The 21,314-nt window shown below is 42.1% G+C and overlaps 2 protein-coding genes across 13 annotated transcripts in view; one reads left to right on the top strand and one right to left on the bottom strand.

The window, feature by feature from the left end:
* Positions 1–21,314, bottom strand: part of RHBDD1 (rhomboid domain containing 1) — a 157,749-nt gene that overhangs the window by 3,807 nt on the left and 132,628 nt on the right. The window lies entirely within an intron of this gene.
* MFF (mitochondrial fission factor) overlaps positions 1–21,314 on the top strand; it is a 64,346-nt gene that overhangs the window by 32,426 nt on the left and 10,606 nt on the right. For 9 of the 12 annotated variants that reach the window (XM_033958642.1, XM_033958641.1, XM_033958634.1 and 6 more), the window contains one exon: positions 19,577–19,639. The exons of 2 other annotated variants lie outside the window; for them this stretch is intronic. In XM_033958642.1, coding sequence (XP_033814533.1) covers positions 19,577–19,639 — 63 coding nt within the window. Of the gene's footprint in view, positions 1–5,446; positions 5,598–19,576; positions 19,640–21,314 lie in introns of those variants that run through there. One more of the 12 variants, XM_033958644.1, reaches the window with a different exon arrangement.

Raw genomic sequence — 21,314 nt, 5'->3', positions numbered from 1 at the left:
TTGCGGTTTACTAAAAGGGGACCATAGTGTAAAATATAGACAGCAGATATAAATTCAGACACATTTTGATCAGTAAATTTAAAATAAACTCATTTTTCCTACCTTATTGTCTGGTGATTTCATGAGTCTCTGGTTGCACTTTCTTCTTCTGACTGTGCATCCAATCGTTCTTCCCTTCTTTCAGCCTGTATGCTTCCTCTCCTCCTGACCTCATTCACCTCCCCCCAACTTTTTCTTCCTCTCTTCCTGCCCTTTCTTTCTTCTTTCATGCCCCCTTTCTTTTTTTCTGTTTCTCTTCCTGCCCTCTTACTTTCTTTCTCCTTGCCCTCCCCCAAGCCACTGCCAATGTCACTGCCATCAGGGAACAGGCCCCAAAGCCGCTAGCCGCCGCCCCCACCAACCTCTCCCTACTTCGGGCCGACCAGCATTCCTCTCCCCGATGTCAATTCTGCCGTCGGAGAAGAAGGCTGATCGGCCCAAGATCACAATCGATTGAGGGAAATGCTGCCGGGTCCTGCCTTCGCGGAAACTGAAAGTAGGCAGGACCCGGCAGCAAGAAGAGCAAATGGAAAACTTCACTGACCTGTATCCCGCCTTAGCCCGTAGCGAATTTATGCTTCGGGGATTGCACACACACGTTAAAGCCCCGGAGCATAAGTTCACTACGGGCTAAGGTGAAATCTTCAAGCCGGCTTTTTTTTTTTTTTTTATGTTGAGCAGCAGCGGAGGCGGCAGAATTTAGCTGGGCGGTCATCTAAATTACCCGGGCGGACCGCCCAGCTGAAAGGCCCTTGGGAGAACACTGCATAAATCTTAAATACTTTAAATTACCCCCCCATCCCATCCTCCCAGCCCTCCCTATATCAATAAAATTCATTCATATATGTATTATATCCCTTCTTATTATAAAATTTCAAACATTTAAAGGTGTCTAATCATTTGAATATTCAATTAATGGCCCCCATATCTTTTTAAACCTATCATAATTCCCATTCTGTAAAGCAAGAACTCTTTCCATTTTATATGTATAACATACTGAATTCCACCAAAAGGTATAGTTAAGTCTTATATAGTCTATCCAATTTCTAGTGATGTGTTGAATGGCAACTCCTGTCAATATTAATAATAATTTATTGTTAGATATTGAAATTTGACTTTTAAACCTCATTGAAGTACCAAATAAAATTGTGTCATATGACAAGGCAACAAAGTTTTCTAATAGCAAATTAATTTGGGGCCAAATTGATTTCCAAAAGGCATTAATACAAGGACAGAAATAAATTAAATGATCTAAAGTCCCTGCATCCTTATTACAATGCCAGCATCTATTAGACCTAGAAGTATCTACTTTTTGTAAACGAACTGGGGTCAGTGCTGCCAACTTTTGATATTCATTTTTAGAAGCTGGTTTTATTGAGTCAAAGCAAGCCCTTTTCTAGATTGGGTATGCATATTTTTATTTACGCATGCATGTACAGTATTTTATTTATTTGAGGAAAGGTTGAAATATGATAGTTCTTAAGGTCTTCTAGAGAATGTGGGGAGAAAAATGACCAATTTAAAAGTGGCTACGCAAAGGGAACGTGAGCTGTGATTAATCTCTGTAACAATAATGAAGCTGTTCCCCTTGTAATGTAGCCTGTTATAGGGAGCATATTAAAAATAACAATGTACATTAAATGTCACCCTGACGTGTATAAATAGCTATATATTTAGATGTGTATAAATAGACTTTAGCTATATATTATGTCTTAATTGCTGCAAAAAGATATTTATTAGCTATATATTATGTCTTAATTGCTGCAGGCATAGCTTGGCCTAGTTGGGACAACTCATTCTATATTTTCTTCCTTGAAATCAAGAGCAAATACTGAAAAGTCTTGGTCATTTTTATGTAGTGAGGTATCAAGGAGACTAGAGTAGTTTTGTAGAATTTAAATTATCCAGCTACTTCAACCATTATTAGTTGACTAACTTGAGCAGATGTAGCATGGTAATTAAAGAAGAACTACATTAAGCCAGTGCTTGAAAAATCCCACCTAGGTTACCATGGCAACTAGAAATTTGCTTCTGGTGCCTGGAATTTTCACAGTCCTTAAAAAAATAAATAAAAAAAGAAGCTGCTGGAACAGGAGCTTCTTTCTTCCTGTATGATGCAGCTCCAAGTCTGAGCTGCATGATGTAGCAACTCTCATGTTGATCTTTCTTTTGACTTAAGAACCCAAGACCAATATGAGAAATCCTGCAAAGTATAGCTCAGATTCACAAACAGCTGCACAATTCAGAGAGGAAGCAGCTCCTACTTCTTTAGCCACTGACAGCAGGGTTGACTGGTTTACCGAGGACATGGGGGGAGGGGGTCGACTGGCTTGTTGGGGTAGGGGCTGAGGCAGAGTTAAAACTGTGAGTGTATGGGGGGGAGTATGATTGGCTTGTGATAAGGGCTATAGAGGAAAGGGGATCACTTGCCTTTCTGGGTTGTGAAGGCTATTTGGAGTGAGGGACTGACAGATTTCCTATGTGATGAAGGCTAACTGGGATGGGGGGGTTAGAGTTTGGGATGGTGGCTGATTTTAGGGAGGAGGGAGATGGAGGGAATAGAGAGAGAAACTTTTCAGAAGAAATGAGCTAAAAGACACTGGGTGACCACAGGATAGGAAGAGATCAAGATTGGAATCAGAGTTAGAGGTGGAGAAGAGAGAAACTTGGAGTGCCAATGACTCTTATCATGTTTCCCCTCTCTTTCCTCACTTTCATTCATTTTGAATTATAACTGGTTGGATGTTTTTTTCAATAAGTTTGTAAATTGTATATAGTCTTGGATAGTATGGTAGTTAACATTTAATACTGTACTAAGAAATGCACTTGGGCTGAAAAATTCAAGGAAGCTATAATTAAGTGCTAAAGTACTTCTGTGAATGAAAGAAGAGTGCACAACAGAGCATCAGTTGTAAATTATGATCTATCTATCAACAGCTAAATCATGGACTCTGCCAGCTTAGGTTCCTCATTCATATGAGGTACAGAGTAGTCAACTTTAAAATTTAAGAAGTTTCCTTGAATACATTAACAATATCCGATTCTCATATCATTTTTTTCATTTTCAGGCATGCATTTACCACAGTCAACTCGTGCATATTTTCATTGGTCTAATATATCTCATCTAAAATGTATTTTTCTATTAAAACTATGGAAATATTCCCCTATTATCTCTTTATGAACTTTTCAACACAGTATCTGACTCGTCTTGTTTAACTTCACATTCTGTATTAGAAGAGATTTACATTTTTGCAAGGTTTTGTTTCACATTGGATAATATACCAAGCATCAGATTCATCAACATGTACTTGGTCATCTTCACCTTTTACATTTTTTCTTTTGCCATCTTTTCTCTGTTTCACTTTCTCCATTACCCTTGTAAACAGGGGATTACGTGAAAATGGTGTCGCAGACAGGATTCAAATTTAGATTGTAGAAGGTTCTAGAATCCTGTCCAAGCAGGCTGACCCCTGGACCTCCAGATTGCTCTCTAGGCTGAGTAATAAATCTATTCATGGGGCCTGGCAAGGGTGCAGCTATGGGCCATGTTGGTTTGCCTGGTTGGCTGCCCTTTTATTTCTCCATCTCGGGTTAATAAAAAGAGAGAGAGAGAGAGAGAAAAATCAGAGACTGCAGGACTCGTGCACACTTCTGTGCACTGTTTCCATCTTGAATCTGTAAATTTTTCACAGGCGAAATACAGACCCAGTCAACTTTTCTTTCCTATATGTTGACCATGCACTTGGCTATAAGAGCATTGATTTTAGAAATTGCTTAAACAGTGCTTACCAATCCTGTCATAAGGACTCTACAGTCAGTTGGATTTTTAAGATATCTTTGAATATATGAGAGAGCTATTTATGTAGATTTATCTTGTATACAGTGGAACCTTGGTTTACGAGCATAATTCGTTCCAGAAGCATGCTTGTAAACCAAATTGCTTGTATATCAAAGCAAGTTTCCCCATAGGAAGTAAGGGAAACTGCTTTGATTGGTTCCATCTCCTCCCTCCCCCCCCCGAGGCTACCAATGCTGCTCCATTCTCCCCCCCTTGAGGAATCCGACGCTGTTCCAAACCCCCCCCCACAACAATCCGGCATCCCCCCCCCGCTTGCGTTGCCCCCCCCCTCCACCGCGATCCTACTTCCCCCCCCCCAAGCAGTCAATGACATCCTTTACCCGACTTGGCACCAGTGCCCGAAGATCCTCCCTCTTCTGGCGCAGCTGGGCGGGCTGGACTGGCTTTGAGCATTTGCGCATGCTCAAAGCCTTCTGGTCTCGCTCTCTCCGAGATTTAGAGCGAGACCAGAAGGCTTTGAGCATGCGCAAATGCTCAAAGCCAGTCCAGCCCAGCCCAGCCTAGAAGAAGGAGGATCTCCAATGCACCGCCCAGCCCAGGCCGCGCCAGAAGAGGGAGGATCTTCGGGCACCGGCACTGGTGCCAAGTCGGGTAAAGGGTGTCATTGACTGCTCGGGGGGGGGGCAACGCGAGCAAGGGGGATGCCGGATCGCAGGGGTGGGGTGCTCATACAGCGAGGCAAGCTCGGTTTACGAGGCACCAAGTTTGCAAATGTTTTGCTCGTCTTGCAAAACACTCGCAAACTGGTGCACTCGTAAACCGAGGTACCACTGTATATTCCTTGTGATTGTCCTGAAAACCGGAATGATGTAGGGTTCCCAGCACAGGTTTGCAAAGCTTTGTGCAGTACATTAAAGGAGCATCAAAATTAGGAGGCACTTGTTGTGTAACAAAAGTAAGTGAATATTTTTGTGCTGTTAATCTTGGATTTGGGTTTTTGATTTCATTATTTTTACAAATCCATGCTCAAAGTAAGGCACAGTTCAGTTGGGGCTTACAGTCTGCTTACAGTGGAGGTTGAAGTGATGCACAAGGAGTATCGGTGGGAGAAGTTGCAGCTTAACAGAAAAAGCATTGAATACGGCAGCACAACTTTTATTTAAAATGAAGAGAGCCAGCAGCAAATAACTGGAACTGTTTGTAGAAACCATTTTTTCTACTAATACTGGATCTATACACTATGTTGGTATCTGAAAATGAAGGAATGGGTTTTAGTTTTATGTTGCAGGATGGTTTTTAAAAATGGTAACCCTGTTCCAAATCAACACAAAATAACTAGAAACTTGGAATGTGAATTTTGAATAATCTTCCATGTGTGGTGTTGTAAATTGTTGGTGCTTTTGTCATTGTGATTAAGCCCATTCATAAGCTTTTTTTTAAATAATATAAATTGCATGTGCTATATAAATTGCTTGATTTCGGTCTTTTCAATCTGTTGTCTTTGATTAATTTATTTTCATCTTTTAATAACTAACACACTTATGGTAAAGTTATACAAAGCTTTATTTATATCTATTTTGTTTCTTTTACAACAATTGCTATTCCCAGATTTAAAATGAAGAAATGGAAATTGTGCAGAGTGCTAAATTCAACTCTGGTCTCCTCCTTATTGGCCAGACTGGATGGACCGTACAGGTCTCTTTATCTGCTGACCTTTACTATGTTACTATGTAAAATGATGTAGTAAATTGATTTATTGTAATGTGAGAATTTGACTGATATTGTGAATATATTTCATTTATTTATCACTCATTTTTTGGTAAATAATGCAGTTAAATATAGCTATCAATTTGGGCTACCTAAAGTCTGGTATTTTACCGCTAGTTGGAGGTGTGGGGCTTGTTCTTGTTTTTACCACAAGTTGGGTTATGTTAGTACAGAGTTCCTTTTTGTGCAATGAGACCCTGTGCTAAAATAACTGAACTTGTGATAAAATAACCTGCTTTAACAGTAGCCCATATTGAGAACTTGTCCCCTTGGTGTATTATTTGTTCAGATTGATGTAGATTATTGATGGTGTCCTCATTAATAATCTACATGAGGAGTGTGAAAACGGTGGTCTGCAAGTCAAAACCAGCCCATGGGACAGTTTTATTTAGCCTCTCAGTCTTAAAAAATAAATAAATAAATGTAGCACTAAAATAACCTTACCAGATCACTTGCTTTACTACCACTACCTCTGAATCTTCAGCAAATAGCTGATTGTAATTTAATTTATTTTATTATTTTTACCTAGGGACCAGTTTCCAAGTTTGCTGTCAGCGTCTCCCTGCTGGAGAGCAGCAAACCCAGAAGTCGAGCCCAAAGTAAAATCAACTGCTGAGACCATTGTAAATTAAAGTGGGTCTGGCTCTTGGCTCTCACCATGGCTTCTATAGTCCTAGCATTGTGGCTGTTCCTACCCCTCCTATTCTTTCTTGATTTGGGAATTGAGGGGGAGGAGAGCATTGACAGCGCATCCAGCCACTGTCTCTTTTTGCCATCAAGGACTTGACTGTCTTTTTGATCCAGGCAGAGTAGTAGTATGCATAGTTTAAAACAGTAGTCTGGCCCCAGGTAGAAGAAGAAGAGAGTATGACTGCACTTCGCCTCATTGCTATATCAGATTGTGGCCCAGCAAGGACCCCCAAGCTTGAAGTACATAGAGATGTGAATGTTTGCAGCTAAAGTGCCAGGAGAGGGAGCTGTATGATGGGCTTTGGTGGAAGAATGATGGACATATAAAGTAAGGTGGATGAAGCTGTTATATGAGGCAGAACCACTGGAGTTGGGGGGTGGAAGGAAGGTGTAGAAATTACAGAAATTTATTTATTTATTTTCCCTCATGTCCCTTCCTCATGTTCCTCTTATCTATGGGTATTCCAGAGGCTGGGGAGGAGGGTAAGTCCCATAGGGAACTTTTTCTCTGTGGGGTATTCCTCCCATTGGCTCCTGAAGTAGTCACTAATGTGGCTCCAGGGAAAATGTCTGTCCATCTCTGATCTGCACTTTACCATTCCTTTTTGAGCCAATATAATTCTAGCATTCTTATATTGCTGTAAGTCTTATTTCTGAATGCTTATTTTCTTGTATCACAAAGTACACACTTGCTTTTTGCCCAGCTTGACTATATTAATCTTGTCTAATACTAAGCTGGACAATAAGTATGTGATTTTGGAGAGAGACTTATAATGATAAACATGCTTTATTATACATATCATTAGTGATAGCTGATTTTAAAGAACCATAGAGAGAACTTGGCTGGAGAAATCCACTGCTTATTCCTAGGATAAGCAGCATAAAATCTGTTTTATTACTTGGGATCTGGGTTGGCCACTGTTGGACTTGATGGACCTTCGGTCTGTCCCAGTTTGGCAATTCTTATGTTCTAAGTTTTTATTAAAATTTGTTAAAACGCTTTTATAATAAATTCAAAGCAATGTACATTATAATTTATCACATACAAAACATATTACGGACTAACTACGGACTAACTAAAGATGTCATACTTGAATGGGAGGGAGAGAGGGGTAGAACTCCAAATTTCAATATAAAGATGAAGATACATTATCGGATTGTTCTATGTATATCATTTTTCAAAATAACAGGACCTCCTTTCTCTTCTCTATAACAAATTAATGGTTGGATGTACAATAATAAAACTTGACTCACAAACAAACATATTATAAATGACTGTGAAATACTCTTTGTAAACTTTTTGTACTAAAAGGCACTTCAAGATGTTGACCAAATGAAAATGCTAAAAGTGAATGCTAAGAACGTTATGCTCAAAATCTGTTAGTATACAAAAATGTGCTAAATATATTTGATGCTTTAGAAGTGGGAGAGCAGGAGATAACCAAGGTTGAGAGTAGGAGCAACTGTCAACTACATTTTGGAGTGGGGCAATTTTATCAAGAGCTGTCTGCAAAGTAGTATTCCAAGCAGAAATCTGCTCGGAGATTGCATAAGAAAAAAACCCCTTGGAGAACATAACATAAAATCAAGTTATAGACCACATAACCTTAAGGATCTATGCGGTTTACAAAATATTAACCTTTATTACAAATAGAATGCTGAAGAAAATTAATTACCCCAAAATCTAGAGACTAGATAAGTCTTCAAATGCCTTCTGAACTCCAGGTATAATAAGAATAGTTGCTTAAAATCTTTATCCCAAAGAGTGGCCTGATATGACAGTGATATGTTCGTGATATCTTTGAAACTTGCAACCCTTCACTGATGGGTAAGTGAAAAAAGCACGGACTTTGCGAGTGCATTTGAAGATCATGCGGGCTTCTATGGGCAGCCAATGCAATTTGTGATAAAAGGAAGATACGTTGTCAAATTTTTTCAAACCATAGATTAGTCTCACCGCTGTGTTCTGTATGAGTCGTAGTCTGGAAATATTCTTCTTTAACCCTGCTAGATAGACTGTATTGTAATAAAGACTGAAATATAGCAGTGATGAGTAAAAGTGATGAAAGAATGATGCTGAGTCAAATTGGCATCCTGTAAAAAAGAGAAAATCTTTAGAGCCAGCCAGGTCTGAAATATGCAAATTGAAATTCCCAAGACTAAAACGGTTCTGTGACTGTATAAGAAAAGTAGAGAACAGGTCATAAAGACCATGAAAGGAGGAGAGTGAAGCCAGAGGGGATTGGTAGATCAAGAGAACTAGAAGAGTTGTTGAGCAGCCTTAAGGGTAAAGTATAAGCCCTCAAGGCAAGCTAGAACATAAAACCTCATTGAAGAAACTTTGAGCTTAGAAAAGAATAGAACAACTAGACCAAGCACTTATGATTCGAAGGAATCAACAAACGTCTATGAGACCCCATAGACATCATATACCTTGATTTCCAAAAAGCCTTTGACAAGGTGCCTCACGAGTGTCTACTCCAGAAACTGAAGAACCATGGGGTGGACGGAGACGTACATAGATGGATCAGAAACTGGTTGGCGGGTAGGAAACAGAGGGTAGGGGTGAAGGGCCACTACTCGGACTGGAGGAGGGTCACGAGTGGTGTTCCGCAGGGCTCGGTGCTCAGGCCACTACTATTTAATATATTCATAAATGATCTAGAAACAGGGACGACATGTGAGATAATAAAATTTGCGGACGACACCAAACTATTTAGTGGAGCTCAGACTAAAGATGACTGCGAAGAATTGCAAAGGGACCTGAACAAACTAGGGGAATGGGCGACGAGATGGCAGATGAAGTTCAACGTTGAGAAATGTAAAGTATTGCATGTGGGAAGCAGAAACCCGAGGTACAACTATACGATGGGAGGGATGTTATTGACTGAGAGTACCCAAGAAAGGGACTTGGGGGTAATGGTGGACATGACAATAAATCCGACGGCACAGTGCGCAGTGGCCGCTAAGAAAGCAAATAGAATGCTAGATATAATCAAGAAGGGTATTACAACCAGGACGAAAGAAGTTATCCTGCCGTTGTATCGGGCGATGGTGCGCCCGCATCTGGAATACTGCGTCCAATATTGGTCGCCGTACCTTAAGAGGAAAATGGCGTTACTTGAGAGGGTTCAGAGGAAAGCGACGCGTCTGATAAAAGGGATGGAAGAGCTTTCATACGCTGAGAGATTGGAGAAACTGGGTCTCTTTTCCCTGGAGAAGAGGAGACTTAAAGGGGATATGATAGAGACTTATAAGATCATGAAGGGCATAGAGCAGTGGTCTCAAACCCAAACCCTTAGTGGGGCCACATTTTGGATTTGTAGATACTTGGAGGGCCGCAGAAAAAAATAGTTAATGTCTTAAAGAAATGACAACTTTGCATGAGGTAAAATTCTTTTATAGTTTACTAGTTGTTTAGCCCGTTACATTAACGGATGCTAGCAGCCCTTCTCCCTTACTTTTACCTCCTCCCTGTCCAGCAGCACCCCCACCCATTCCCTGCTCCCCCTATATAGCAGTAGCCCTTCTCCTTTTATCTCCCCCTGTTCAGCATCACCCCATTTCCAGCTCCCCATATCCAGCAGTAGCTCTTCTCCTTTGCAGGAGCCCTTCTCCCTTCCTTTTACCTCCCCCCCTCCCCCCCGTCTAGCAGCACCTCTTCCCTGCTCCTCCTGTATTGCAGCACCCCCTTACCTGCTCCCCCTGTCCAGTCCGGTGATCTCCAGCCTAGTTCCTGTCCGGTCCCCGCCAGGCATGCGAGCCTGCTCCGCCCCTCCCAACCTGCCGGAGTATTAGACGCGACGGTTCCTGTTGAGGGAAGCACTCCTCACCGGACTCAGCGGTGAACTCCAGCCATCGGGCCGACATCCGTCTTGGTTTTTTTTGGTTTTTTTTAGTTGAAAGACGCGGTGGTGGCTCTTCTCATGATCCCCGCCTGCGTCGGAAGTCCAACGCAGGAGGGGATCGTGAGAGGAGCCACCGCCACGTCTTTCAAAGAATCGTAAGCCGTGCATGCGCACTTCCTATGTGTTGCTACAGCTCACGGAAAAGCGGCACACACTTAGGAAGTGTGCATGCGCGGCTTACCATTTTATTATATTAGATAAACTATAAAGAGTTTTACCTTATGCAAAATTGTCATTAACTATTTTTTCTGCGGCCCTCCAAGTACCTTATTTTTTCTGCAGCCCTCACATTTAAAGTTTAATATCTTTCCTTTCTCAAAACTGACACATTTCAATCACTATATTGAAAATAAAATCATTTTCCCTACCTTTGTTGTCTGGTGACTTTTTCTGTGCATTTAACTGTTTCCAGGGTCTTCTTGTCCTTTGACTGGTTTTCTTTCCATCTTCACTTTCTGCCTTGCATCCATCTTTGCCATTAACTTAATATTCAATTTTTCTGCTTTCTTTTCAAAATCTACGTTTCCATGTCTTCCCTTCCCTTCTATCTCTCTCTTCTTCTGTCCCTATTTCCATGGTCTGACATCTCTTTCTTTCCTTTCTCTCCCTCCCTCCTTCGTTCCTTTCCCCTGGTCTGGCATCTGTCTCCTTCCCTCCCCCAACTTTTTATTTCTTTCACTCTGCCCCCTTCTTTCTTTCTCTCTCTATCCATTCTTTCTATATGTCTGTCTTTCTCTCTCTCTCCGTGCCCCCCTTTCTTTTTTTCTTTCTCCATGCCTGCCCTTTCTTTCTGTCTTTCTCTCTCCATGCCCCTTTCTGTCTGTGTCCCATTTCCCTTCTTTCTTTCTGTCTCCCTGCCCCCCTTTCTTTCTTTACTTCTCCCTGCCCTCCCCCAAGCCACCACCATTGGGGAACAGGCCGCCACCGCCGCAATCAGGGAACAGGCTGCCACCGCCACAATCACGGAACAGGCTGCCGCCTCCACAATCGGGGAACGGGCCAGCGCCGAGGTTTTAACTCTCCTTGCTTATCTTCCCTAGCGCAGGGCCGACCTATTCACGCCACCCGATGTCAATTCTAACGTCAAGGAGGAACTTCCGGGCCAGCCAGGCAGCGATTGGCTGGCCCGGAAGTTCCTCCCTGACGTTAGAATTGATGTTGGGTGGCGAGAATTGGTCTGCTCTGAGCTGGGGAAGATATGCAGGGAGAGCTAAGACCTCGGGCGTTGGCCTGTTCCCCGATTGCAGTGGCTTGGGGGAGGGCAGTGGCAAGGGAAGCAGATTGGGGACCCCTGCTTTAGGCGAGAACAGATCGCGGGCCGCAAAATAGTCCCTGGGGGGCCGCGTGTTTGAGACCGCTGGCATAGGGAGAGTAGAAAAGGAAAGATTCTTCAAACTTTCAAATAATAAAAGAACAAGAGGGCATTCGGAAAAGTTGAAAGGGGACAGATTCAAAACAAATGCTAGGAAGTTCTTCTTTACCCAACGTGTGGTGGACACCTGGAATGCGCTTCCAGAGGATGTAATAGGGCAAAGTACGGTACTGGGGTTTAAGAAAGGATTGGACAGTTTCCTCCTGGAAGAGGGGATAGAAGGGTATAAATAGAGGATTATTGCACAGGTCTTGGACCTGTTGGGCCGCCGTGTGAACGAACTGCTGGGCACGATGGACCTCGGATCTGACCCAGCGGAGGCATTGCTTATGTTCTTATGTTAATAAATTGATAGCCATGGGAACAAGTCTGGTGTAGATATGGTAGACGAGCAATTGTTAACCATGTCTCAGAAAGAAGATCAAGGTTGGAGTCCATTAGTAAAACCTTAACCGCAAAGTGAGCAGACATTTAAAAGGCCAATGGGGAGAGAGGTTCATAGTCAAAAGTGCGCGCCGACAACTGAGCGCAAGGCGGAAGCGCACCGAAGAAAAACAGTATTTTAAGGGGCTCCGACGGGGGGTGTTGGTGGGGACCCCCCCACACACACACTTTACTTAATAGAGATCGTGCTGGCGTTGTGGGGGGTTTGGGGGGTTGTAACTCCCCTCATTTACTAGAAACTTAACTTTTTCCCTCTTTTTTCGGGAAAAAGTGAAGTTTCCAGTAAAAGTGAAGTTTCCAGGAAACTTTCAGAAACCAAATGTGAATTATGTATTGTTTACTGTGTTCACTAGTTCTAGACAAAGATTGAAAAGCAGTTATGTTTATTATGGATAAACATTTGCAGTTTGCTTTGTTGTAACTTATGACAAAACTTTGTTTATAAAGGTATGATGCATTTCTTTATTCAATTTTTAATTAGAGGTCACTACTTTTTTTTTTTTTTTTTTAAATACAGTTTACATTTTTAGCCTAGTTCTTGAAATAGAGTGGCTTTATTAGATCACCATCTCTGTGTTTACATGTAATCGTACTCCCCCACCATCACCACCGTCCTTGCGTTTAATGTCCTACCAACTTTCAGGCACTGGCATTGAATTTCTAGGTTTGTGGAACAGGCTAACATAAAGCCAGTTAAGGAGGGAAGTCATCAATCTGTGCTACTGTTAAGACGGGTTATTTTATCACAAGTAACATAGAAACATAGAAATAGACGGCAGATAAGGGCCCACGGCCCATCTAGTCTGCCCACCTTAATGTCCCTCCCCTACCTTTGCCCTGTGAATAGATCCCATGTGCCGATCCCATTTGGCCTTAAAATCAGGCACGCTGCTGGCCTCAATCACCTGTAGTGGAAGACTATTCCAGCGATCAACCACTCTTTCAGTGAAAAAGAATTTCCTGGTGTCACCTCGTAGTTTCCCGCCCCTGATTTTCAACGGATGCCCTCTTGTTGTCGTGGGACCCTTGAAAAAGAAGATATCTTCCTCCGCCTTGACGCGGCCCGTAAGATACTTGAACGTCTCGATCATGTCCCCCCTCTCTCTGTGCTCCTCGAGCGAGTATAGCTGTAATTTGTCAAGCCGTTTTTCGTATGGTAGATCCTTGAGTCCCGAGACCATCCGGGTGGCCATTCTTTGCACCGACTCCAGTCTCAGCACATCCTTGCGATAATGCGGCCTCCAGAATTGCACACAGTATTCCAGGTGGGGCCTCACCATGGATCTATACAATGGCATAATGACTTCCGCCTTACGACTGACGAAACCCCTTCGTATGCAGCCCATGATTTGTCTTGCCTTGGACGAAGCCTGCTCCACTTGATTGGCAGACTTCATGTCCTCACTGACGATTACCCCCAAGTCTCGTTCTGCTACCGTTTTTGCTAGGATCTCGCCATTAAGGGTATAAGACTTGCATGGATTCTGGCTGCCCAGGTGCATAACTTTGCATTTTTTGGCATTGAAGTTGAGTTGCCATGTCCTAGACCATCGCTCCAGTAGGAGTAGGTCGTGCATCATGTTGTCGGGCACTGAATCTTCGTCTGTTGTGCATTTGCCCACTACATTACTCAGTTTGGAGTCATCGGCGAATAATGTTATTTTACCTCGAAGCCCTTCTGCCAAGTCTCTTATAAAGATGTTGAATAGGATTGGGTCCAAGACTGAGCCCTGTGGTACTCCACTAATCACCTCCGTCATTTCGGAGGGGGTGCCGTTCACCACCACCCTTTGGAGCCTACCTCCAAGCCAGCTCCCAACCCATTTCGTCAATGTGTTACCTAATCCTATAGAACTTATCTTGCTCAGTAACCTGCGGTGTGGTACGCTATCGAATGCTTTGCTAAAATCCAGGTACACGATGTCCAGGGACTCCCCAATATCCAGCTTCCCCGTTACCCAGTCAAAGAAGCTGATCAGGTTGGATTGGCAGGATCTCCCCTTAGTAAATCCATGTTGTCGGGGATCCCGTAGATTCTCCTCATCCAGGATCTTATCTAATTGGTGTTTGATTAGAGTTTCCATTAGTTTGCTCACTATCGATATTAGACTCACTGGTCTGTAGTTTGCTGTCTCCATCTTTGAGCCTTTCTTGTGGAGTGGAATGACGTTAGCCGTCCTCCAGTCCAACAACAGTGCTGCCTGTACTAAGGGAGAGGTTGAAGAGCGCGGACAGTGGCTCCGCCAAGACATCACTCAGCTCCCTGAGCACCCTGGGGTGCAGGTTGTCTGGCCCCATTGCTTTGTTAACCTTGAGCTTTGACAGCTCACCGTAGACACTGCTGGGCGTAAACTCAAAGTTACTAAACGGGTCAACTGAGCCAACCCTTGTCTGTAGCTGAGGGCCGAGCCCTGGCGCTTCCCGGGTGAAGACTGAGCAGAAGTATTCATTTAATAGTTGGGCTTTTTCCGAATCCTTTTCCACATAGTCTCCGTCTGGTTTCCTAAGATGTACAATCCCGCCTGAGTTTTTTCTTCTATCACTGATATATCTGAAGAAGGATTTATCTCCCTTCTGGATGTTCTTTGCTAGAGACTCCTCCATGAGGAATTTAGCCTCCCTGACTGCTGTTTTGACGGCTTTTGATTTGGCCAGGTAGTCTGCTCTAGAGTCCTGCTTCCCTGATTGTTTGTAAGAGATGAATGCTTTTTTCTTCTCCTTGATCAGGTCTGAGATCTCCGCAGTAAACCACTGTGGCTTCTTGTTCCTTCGCCGTTTACTTACTGATTTTACATAGCGGTTTGTTGCTTCTTGTATGATTGCTTTCAAAGTCGACCACATGTCTTCCACGTTATCGGTTTCTTCTTGGCTTTGTAGCGCCTGGTGAACGAAGTCTCCCATTTCTTTGAAATTTGTGTCCTTGAATTTGAGGACTTTGGTTAGTGTAGTAGATTTAGTGAAACCTTTCCTGATATTGAACCATACCATGTTGTGGTCACTGGAGGCCAATGTGTCGCCCACCGAGACCTCTGTGACACTTTCTCCATTGGTAAGTATCAGGTCCAGTATTGCCTGATCCCTTGTCGGTTCCAACACCAGTTGCCTGAGGCTTGCTCCTTTCATAGAGTTTAATAGCCTCCTGCTGCTGCCGGAAGCAGAGGTAAGTGTAACCCAATCCACATCAGGCATGTGAAGTCACCTAGCAATACTGTGTCCCCACGCAAGGTGATATTTTCTGTATCTTCGATTATTTCCATATCCAGGTCATCCTGTTGTCTTGGGGGTCTGTAAATTACGCCAAGATACAAGCATTTGTCCTTCCCTCTGGCCAAATTAACCCAAAGGGATTCCCCAGTATACTGGACATCTGAGATTCTCGTGACCTTAATGTCATCTTTAGTATATAATGCTACACCCCCTCCCTTCCTACCCTCTCTGTCCCGGCGAAGCAAGTTGTAACCCGGTATGACCATGTCCCACCCGTGGGAGTCTGTGAGCCAGGTTTCGGATATCGCCACCACATCCAGATCGGCATTCCTTATTTCTGTTTCCAATTCCAGGATCTTGTTTCCTAAACTGTGTGCGTTGACGTACATAGCCCTCCATGTTATATTTTTGTTATGTCTCAGTGGGGATATTCCTGTTTGAGCTATTTCAACACCTTTAGCATTGTTTGTGTTATTTGTGCTTTCCTGAGGCTCAGAACCACAATGTGTACTCCCCATATACCCAGAACTACAGTGTGTACTCCCCCTAGACCCGGAATTACAATGTGACCCATAAATATGATGTGACCCTACTCCCGACTCAAAAGTGTGTGCACTCACCCCTGACCCAGAATTTCGGTGTCTACTTTCCTCAGCCTCATAAATGTATTGGCATTTTAGTTCGCCTGGTATGTTGTTTGTGCCTGTACCCTCCCCCGACTTACCTAGTAGCGTTATTTTAGAACAGGGTCCCATTTTATTCAATGAGACCTTGTGCTAAAATAATCCATCTTAACAATAGCACACATTGATGAATTCCCCCCTAAGTGCCGATATTCAGCACTTAACCAGCTGGGGGTTAGAGCAAAAAGGTAGAACTGATTTTTAGTTAGATTTAGTACTTTAGTTAGATTGTGAGCCTTCGGGACAGTAAGGGAATTTTTCAAGTACCTTTCTTATTTCTAATCTTAATGTATATTTTCTGTAAACCGCTTAGAACCTAACGGATGTAGCGGTATATAAGAAATAAATTACATTACATTACATTTTACCAGTCCTATTTATGTGGGTAACTTGACCAGTTAAATTCTGAATATCAGCACTTAACCAACCAAATGCTAATTCTGCCCCCCAAATAGCCAGTTTTGAGTTTGGTGCTAACTGGTTAAGTGCTGCTCAAAATGACTGGTTAGTCCCGAACAGGCAATTTAACTGGCCTTTTCTAGCCACTTAAACATTGTGTTTAAGGGGATCCTGTTTTTTAAAAAAAATCCAAATATATATGTGGACGGCCCTGAAAATAAGTGCCATTAGTTTAAACTTCTTAGGTCTGATAGTCAGCCAGTGGTGGTGAGTATTTTGCTCACTACCAATGGAGTTATTCCTGGATATGCAAATCCAGGACTTGTGCTAACACATAGCTGCTTAAGTCAATATTCAGCACTTAAGCAGCCATGGGCTAATGCATAAAAATAGGACAGACTTTTATGTGGTCCTATTTATGCACTAAACTAGCTGCTTAATGACTGGCTCAGCCCCCAGAACACCCCCTAACATAGCTGGCTTTGAGTTAGGTGCTAACTTCAAATTTCAGTGGCACTTAACTGGTTAAGTGCCACTGAAAATTAGTGGCTAGCCCCAGCCAAGCAATTTTACTGGTCAGCAGCCAGCTAAATCATTTTAGAAGAAAGGCGGGAGAGGGGAGATATGATAGAGATGTTTAAATACCTACGTGGTATAAATGCTCATGAGTCTAGTCTCTTCAATTGAAAGGAAGCCACTGGAATGAGAGGGCATTGGATGAAGTTAAGAGGTGATAGGCTCCAGAGTAATCTAAGGAAATACATTTTTACAGAAAGAATGGTAGATGCGTGGAACAGTCTCCCGGAAGAAGTGGTGGAGACGGATACTGTGTCTGAATTCAAGAAGGCATGGGACAGGCAACTGGGATCTCTTAGAGAAAGAGATAATGGTTACTGTGGATGGGCAGACTAGATAGGTCATTTGGCCTTTATCTGCAATCATGTTTCTATGAATATTGGCCTCCTTGTGTTTCAAAAAGTTTAATGTCCGTTTACAGTGACAGCCATATAACGTTATGGTGGCCTGATTTACAATCATCAGTAACTTTTATGAATATGTTCAGTTGGCTATGGTGTTGTCAATGGTGGGCCTTCCTTTCCTCTCTGACCTGTTACTGGAGTAGTGGAAACTGAATTCCACTGCCCCTGGCAACTTTCCACTGGCTCTGCTATTGGCTTCACAATTATTTTTAAAATTTACTGCTTGATATAAAGAGATGGGTGGGCAAGAGGATGGAAGAGAGTTAAGTGCTACCACTCTCTGGGAAACAGCTAAGGTGATGAAAGGGAAAATTTATATTTTGCATCAGTCACATGAAAAGGCACAGAGATGCAAATATTTTGGAACTTACTAGAAAGTTGACCTCCTGGAGAAAAAGACATATTGCAACTTAGTTTTCTGTCTGTTTGGGAGAGACAGAAAACTAAGAAAGCCTTGGATACCTTGTTAGACCAAAGGGCTAAATATAATATATTGCTGTATAAACTGTTTAAGAGGGGAAGTAAAACTGGGAAACTTTGGGGTAACCTAATTAGACACAGTAAGATATCACTAAAATTCAGAAGGGTAATACCCTGTTACACATAGAGGAAGGTATAATGAAGGCATTCTTGAGTATTTATCAGAAACTCTGTACTCAAGGTACCTGATCCATATAATCATGATGAGTTTTTTTGAAGGCTGTCCCCTTCTACATTTAACCTTCAAGGAGACAGAATTGCTGATCAGCCAATTAAGCTGAAGGAAATTAACCATTATTAAGAGGCTAAAACTAGGAAAACCCCCGGGCCCAGATGGCTTTAATAGTAAATTTTTCAAGATTTTGATTGATATAATGGTGGAGAAACTCTAGGCAATGTATTGGGGGTTTAAAGCTTTGCTAGATCCTTCCTCATATTGTTCACACCATCAGAGGTGTCCACTCTGTTGCAGATTTTGGTGTTATCCACAAAGAGGCAAATCTTACCCGACAGTCCTTCAGCAATATTACTTACAAAAATGTTAAAAAGAACAGGCCCAAGAACCAAACCTTGAGGCACATCACTGGTAACATTCCTTTCATCCGAACGATCTCCTTTGACCACCCTCTGACCCGTAGCTCAAAAAATAGGGAAGATTTATGCACAACCTTCAGAACAGCAATCTTACAAATCTGTAGAAAACATAACTGAAACTTTGCAGCAGAATCGATTATCCTATTGGTCAGAAGATTCCACCAGCGCTTACCCAGAGTATAATAGGATACCATATTAGAGAGAGAGTTGGTTTCTTTGCAGACATTTGTACCTGTTACTGGATCAATGGAAGAATGATAGGAAGATGAAGGGTGCTTGTGTTTCTGTTACCTCTGTAATCTGGAAAGCTCACAAGCCATTCTAAAACTTTGAGTTCTCGCATTCAGTAGCATAATTTTTGCTTCCTAGATTTATATGTTCTCTTCTACTCCTTAAGTTATAACTACCCTTATTGTAATTACTGCCTACTTGCTTTTTGTTATTGGTATTCTGATTTTTTAATACACATCTGTAAATTCTCCTCTCTCTGGATTATTGTCCCTTGCACTTTAAATAAATCTTTGTAACTATCTTGATATATATATAGGCAGTAACTTGCTAAATTTTACTCTCCCCCCCTCCCCCCAATATCGAGCCTGCAGTGATCAGGTTTTTTAAATATACGGGTCATCATGGAGAAAAGAAATACTAATGTGGATGAAATTTGGCCACTGGATAGTGCCACTGATATCTGCTTCAACGGCATTTATCCAAGTAGCAGATATCTGTCTATCTGTCACCTTTTTCATGAAGAGTTTTACCTAAAGCGGTTTACAATACATTGAATAGTAATCGAATACTCAAGTACTTGAGGCAATGGAGGGTTAAGTGACTTGCCCAGAGTCACACAGATAAGACTGGGATTGAACTCGTAACCTCAGGGTGCTGAGGCAGCAGCTTTAACTTGGCCACTTCATACTCCAAAACCGGACCAACATAATCTGTTAGAATTCATAGATTAGTTTCTTTGTATACTAAGGTTCTGGATAATTTAAGCACAAAACCAAAAAGATAGTTGTTGATTACTTTGCAGTTCTGTTTTTGGATTGAAAACTTGCTTGATGGTTATAATTGAGGTACAGTTGAAATTAAAATGATCCTGATGGTTTTCTTTATCCATTTTGTGGTTGTTCTTGTAAACTGTTTGATCTTTCTCTTCCATCCTGTTTCCCAACTTTTTCCTCTTGTCTCCTTTCTGCAAAAATCTGCCTTAGGCCAGCACTGCGTGGTGGTTCAGCTGCTACCACTTCTTCTAATCCTCATCATGACAGTATCAGGTAAAAGTTTATTTGTTTGGCTGTAGTGCATACACATGGGTGTTGTGTACTTGGCTGATTTTTGCTGCCTTCTGTGATACTATATCACTCTAATTATTATGGCTTTTTGGTAAAGTGAAGAGTAATAGCTATCATTTAGAATATGTTTAGATTTATTTTTGCTTTTACAGATTTTAAATGATTGTTTTGTATTTTTAAATATTCTTAACACCACTGAAGAAAGTGTCTGATGAGGGAGATATTTAAATATTTGAAGTTTGCCATGGAAAGAGGGCTCAGTGTGCCATGGAGTAAAAACATTTTTAAGCGAGGCCTTCAGTGATTACTACTACTACAATTAATTATTTCTGTAGCGCTACTAGATGTACACAGCGCTGTACAGAGTCACAAAGAAGACGGTCGCTGTTTGAAAGTCAAGACAGACAAACAGGATGTCATGGATAGAGTTAAGGGGAATGATTCATCTGCTGGCTGGGTTGGTGGGCAGTGGGGAGTAGGGTTATGGATTTAAGGCTATATCAAAAAGGTGGGTATTCATTCTGCTTTTAAACAAGGGAAGGGAAGGGGCTTGGCAGAAAAACTCAAGTAATTTATTCCAGGCATAGGGGCAGCTAGATGAAAGGAATGAAGTCTGGAATTGGCCTTGGAGGAGAAAGGATACAGCTAAGAGCAGCTTATCTGGGGAATGGCGTTTTCTGGGAGGTATAAATTGTATGGAGAAAGAAGAGAGGCAAGATATTGAGGGGCAGCAGAATGAGCACACTTGTAGGTCAGCAATAGGAGCTTGAACTGTATGCGAAGGTGGATAGGGAGGTAGTGAAGTGATTTAAAGAGGGATCACATGAGTGTCTAGATACTTTTAGATGATGGCTGTTTTGTCCCCTTTTCTTTTTACTTTGTTAAACAGATATGAAATTGGTATCTATGCTAGGATAGAAAAAGGCAATTCAGTTGACCAATTCAAAGGAGTGGCCAAATTTAAAATAGGTCCTTGAACACATAACACTGATGAACTCCCAAAAGAAGAAGAAAACTATTAAAAGTTGCTGACTATTTGAGGCTTTATGGGGTTTTTATACTAAACCATGTTAAGCGCTTTTTGTGTCGCAGGTGTGGCATGAGCAGAGTGGGCACGGAAGGCATTTGGCAGTTAACATGCTGCACTTATCTACTAGCATGGAGTTAAGTGCAGGACATCTTACTGCGGTTTTGGTGATGCGGCTGCTGATCGCATGTCAATCACGTGACAGCGCTGTTTAGATAATTGTGCCTTTGAGAAAGATAGGCACCAGAAATGTAGGCCAGGATTTTCAAGGCCTACATTTTCAGCGCCTACCTTTGACATGAATCATGCCTACAGAGGCGCTTTATGGCACCTAATGTGGCGTAAGCCATGCCAACAGTGACGCTAGGCATTGTAAAACACTTCCATAGGCATGATTCTGGTGCCTTGAAAAATCTTTTAAAAGGTTTTTTAAACAGTGTTTGCACTTAGGCACTGTTTATAGAATATGGGCCAATATGTATGTGCTATAGTGCAGTTTTGAAGATAGGCCAGACAAATTGCTTCAACTTGGATATTTTGCTGAACTTAAGTGAACTCTCTTGGGCTGAAAATGTCAACCCCAATTATGTTGCCTGTTTAGCAAGTATTAAGAAGTTCATTTAGCAGCAA

Source organism: Geotrypetes seraphini, chromosome 9 (assembly GCF_902459505.1).
Source record: "Geotrypetes seraphini chromosome 9, aGeoSer1.1, whole genome shotgun sequence".
Lineage (NCBI taxonomy): Eukaryota > Metazoa > Chordata > Amphibia > Gymnophiona > Dermophiidae > Geotrypetes > Geotrypetes seraphini.
The sequence above is the reverse complement of the archived record's forward strand: the minus strand, read 5'-3'. Positions and strand labels throughout refer to the sequence as shown.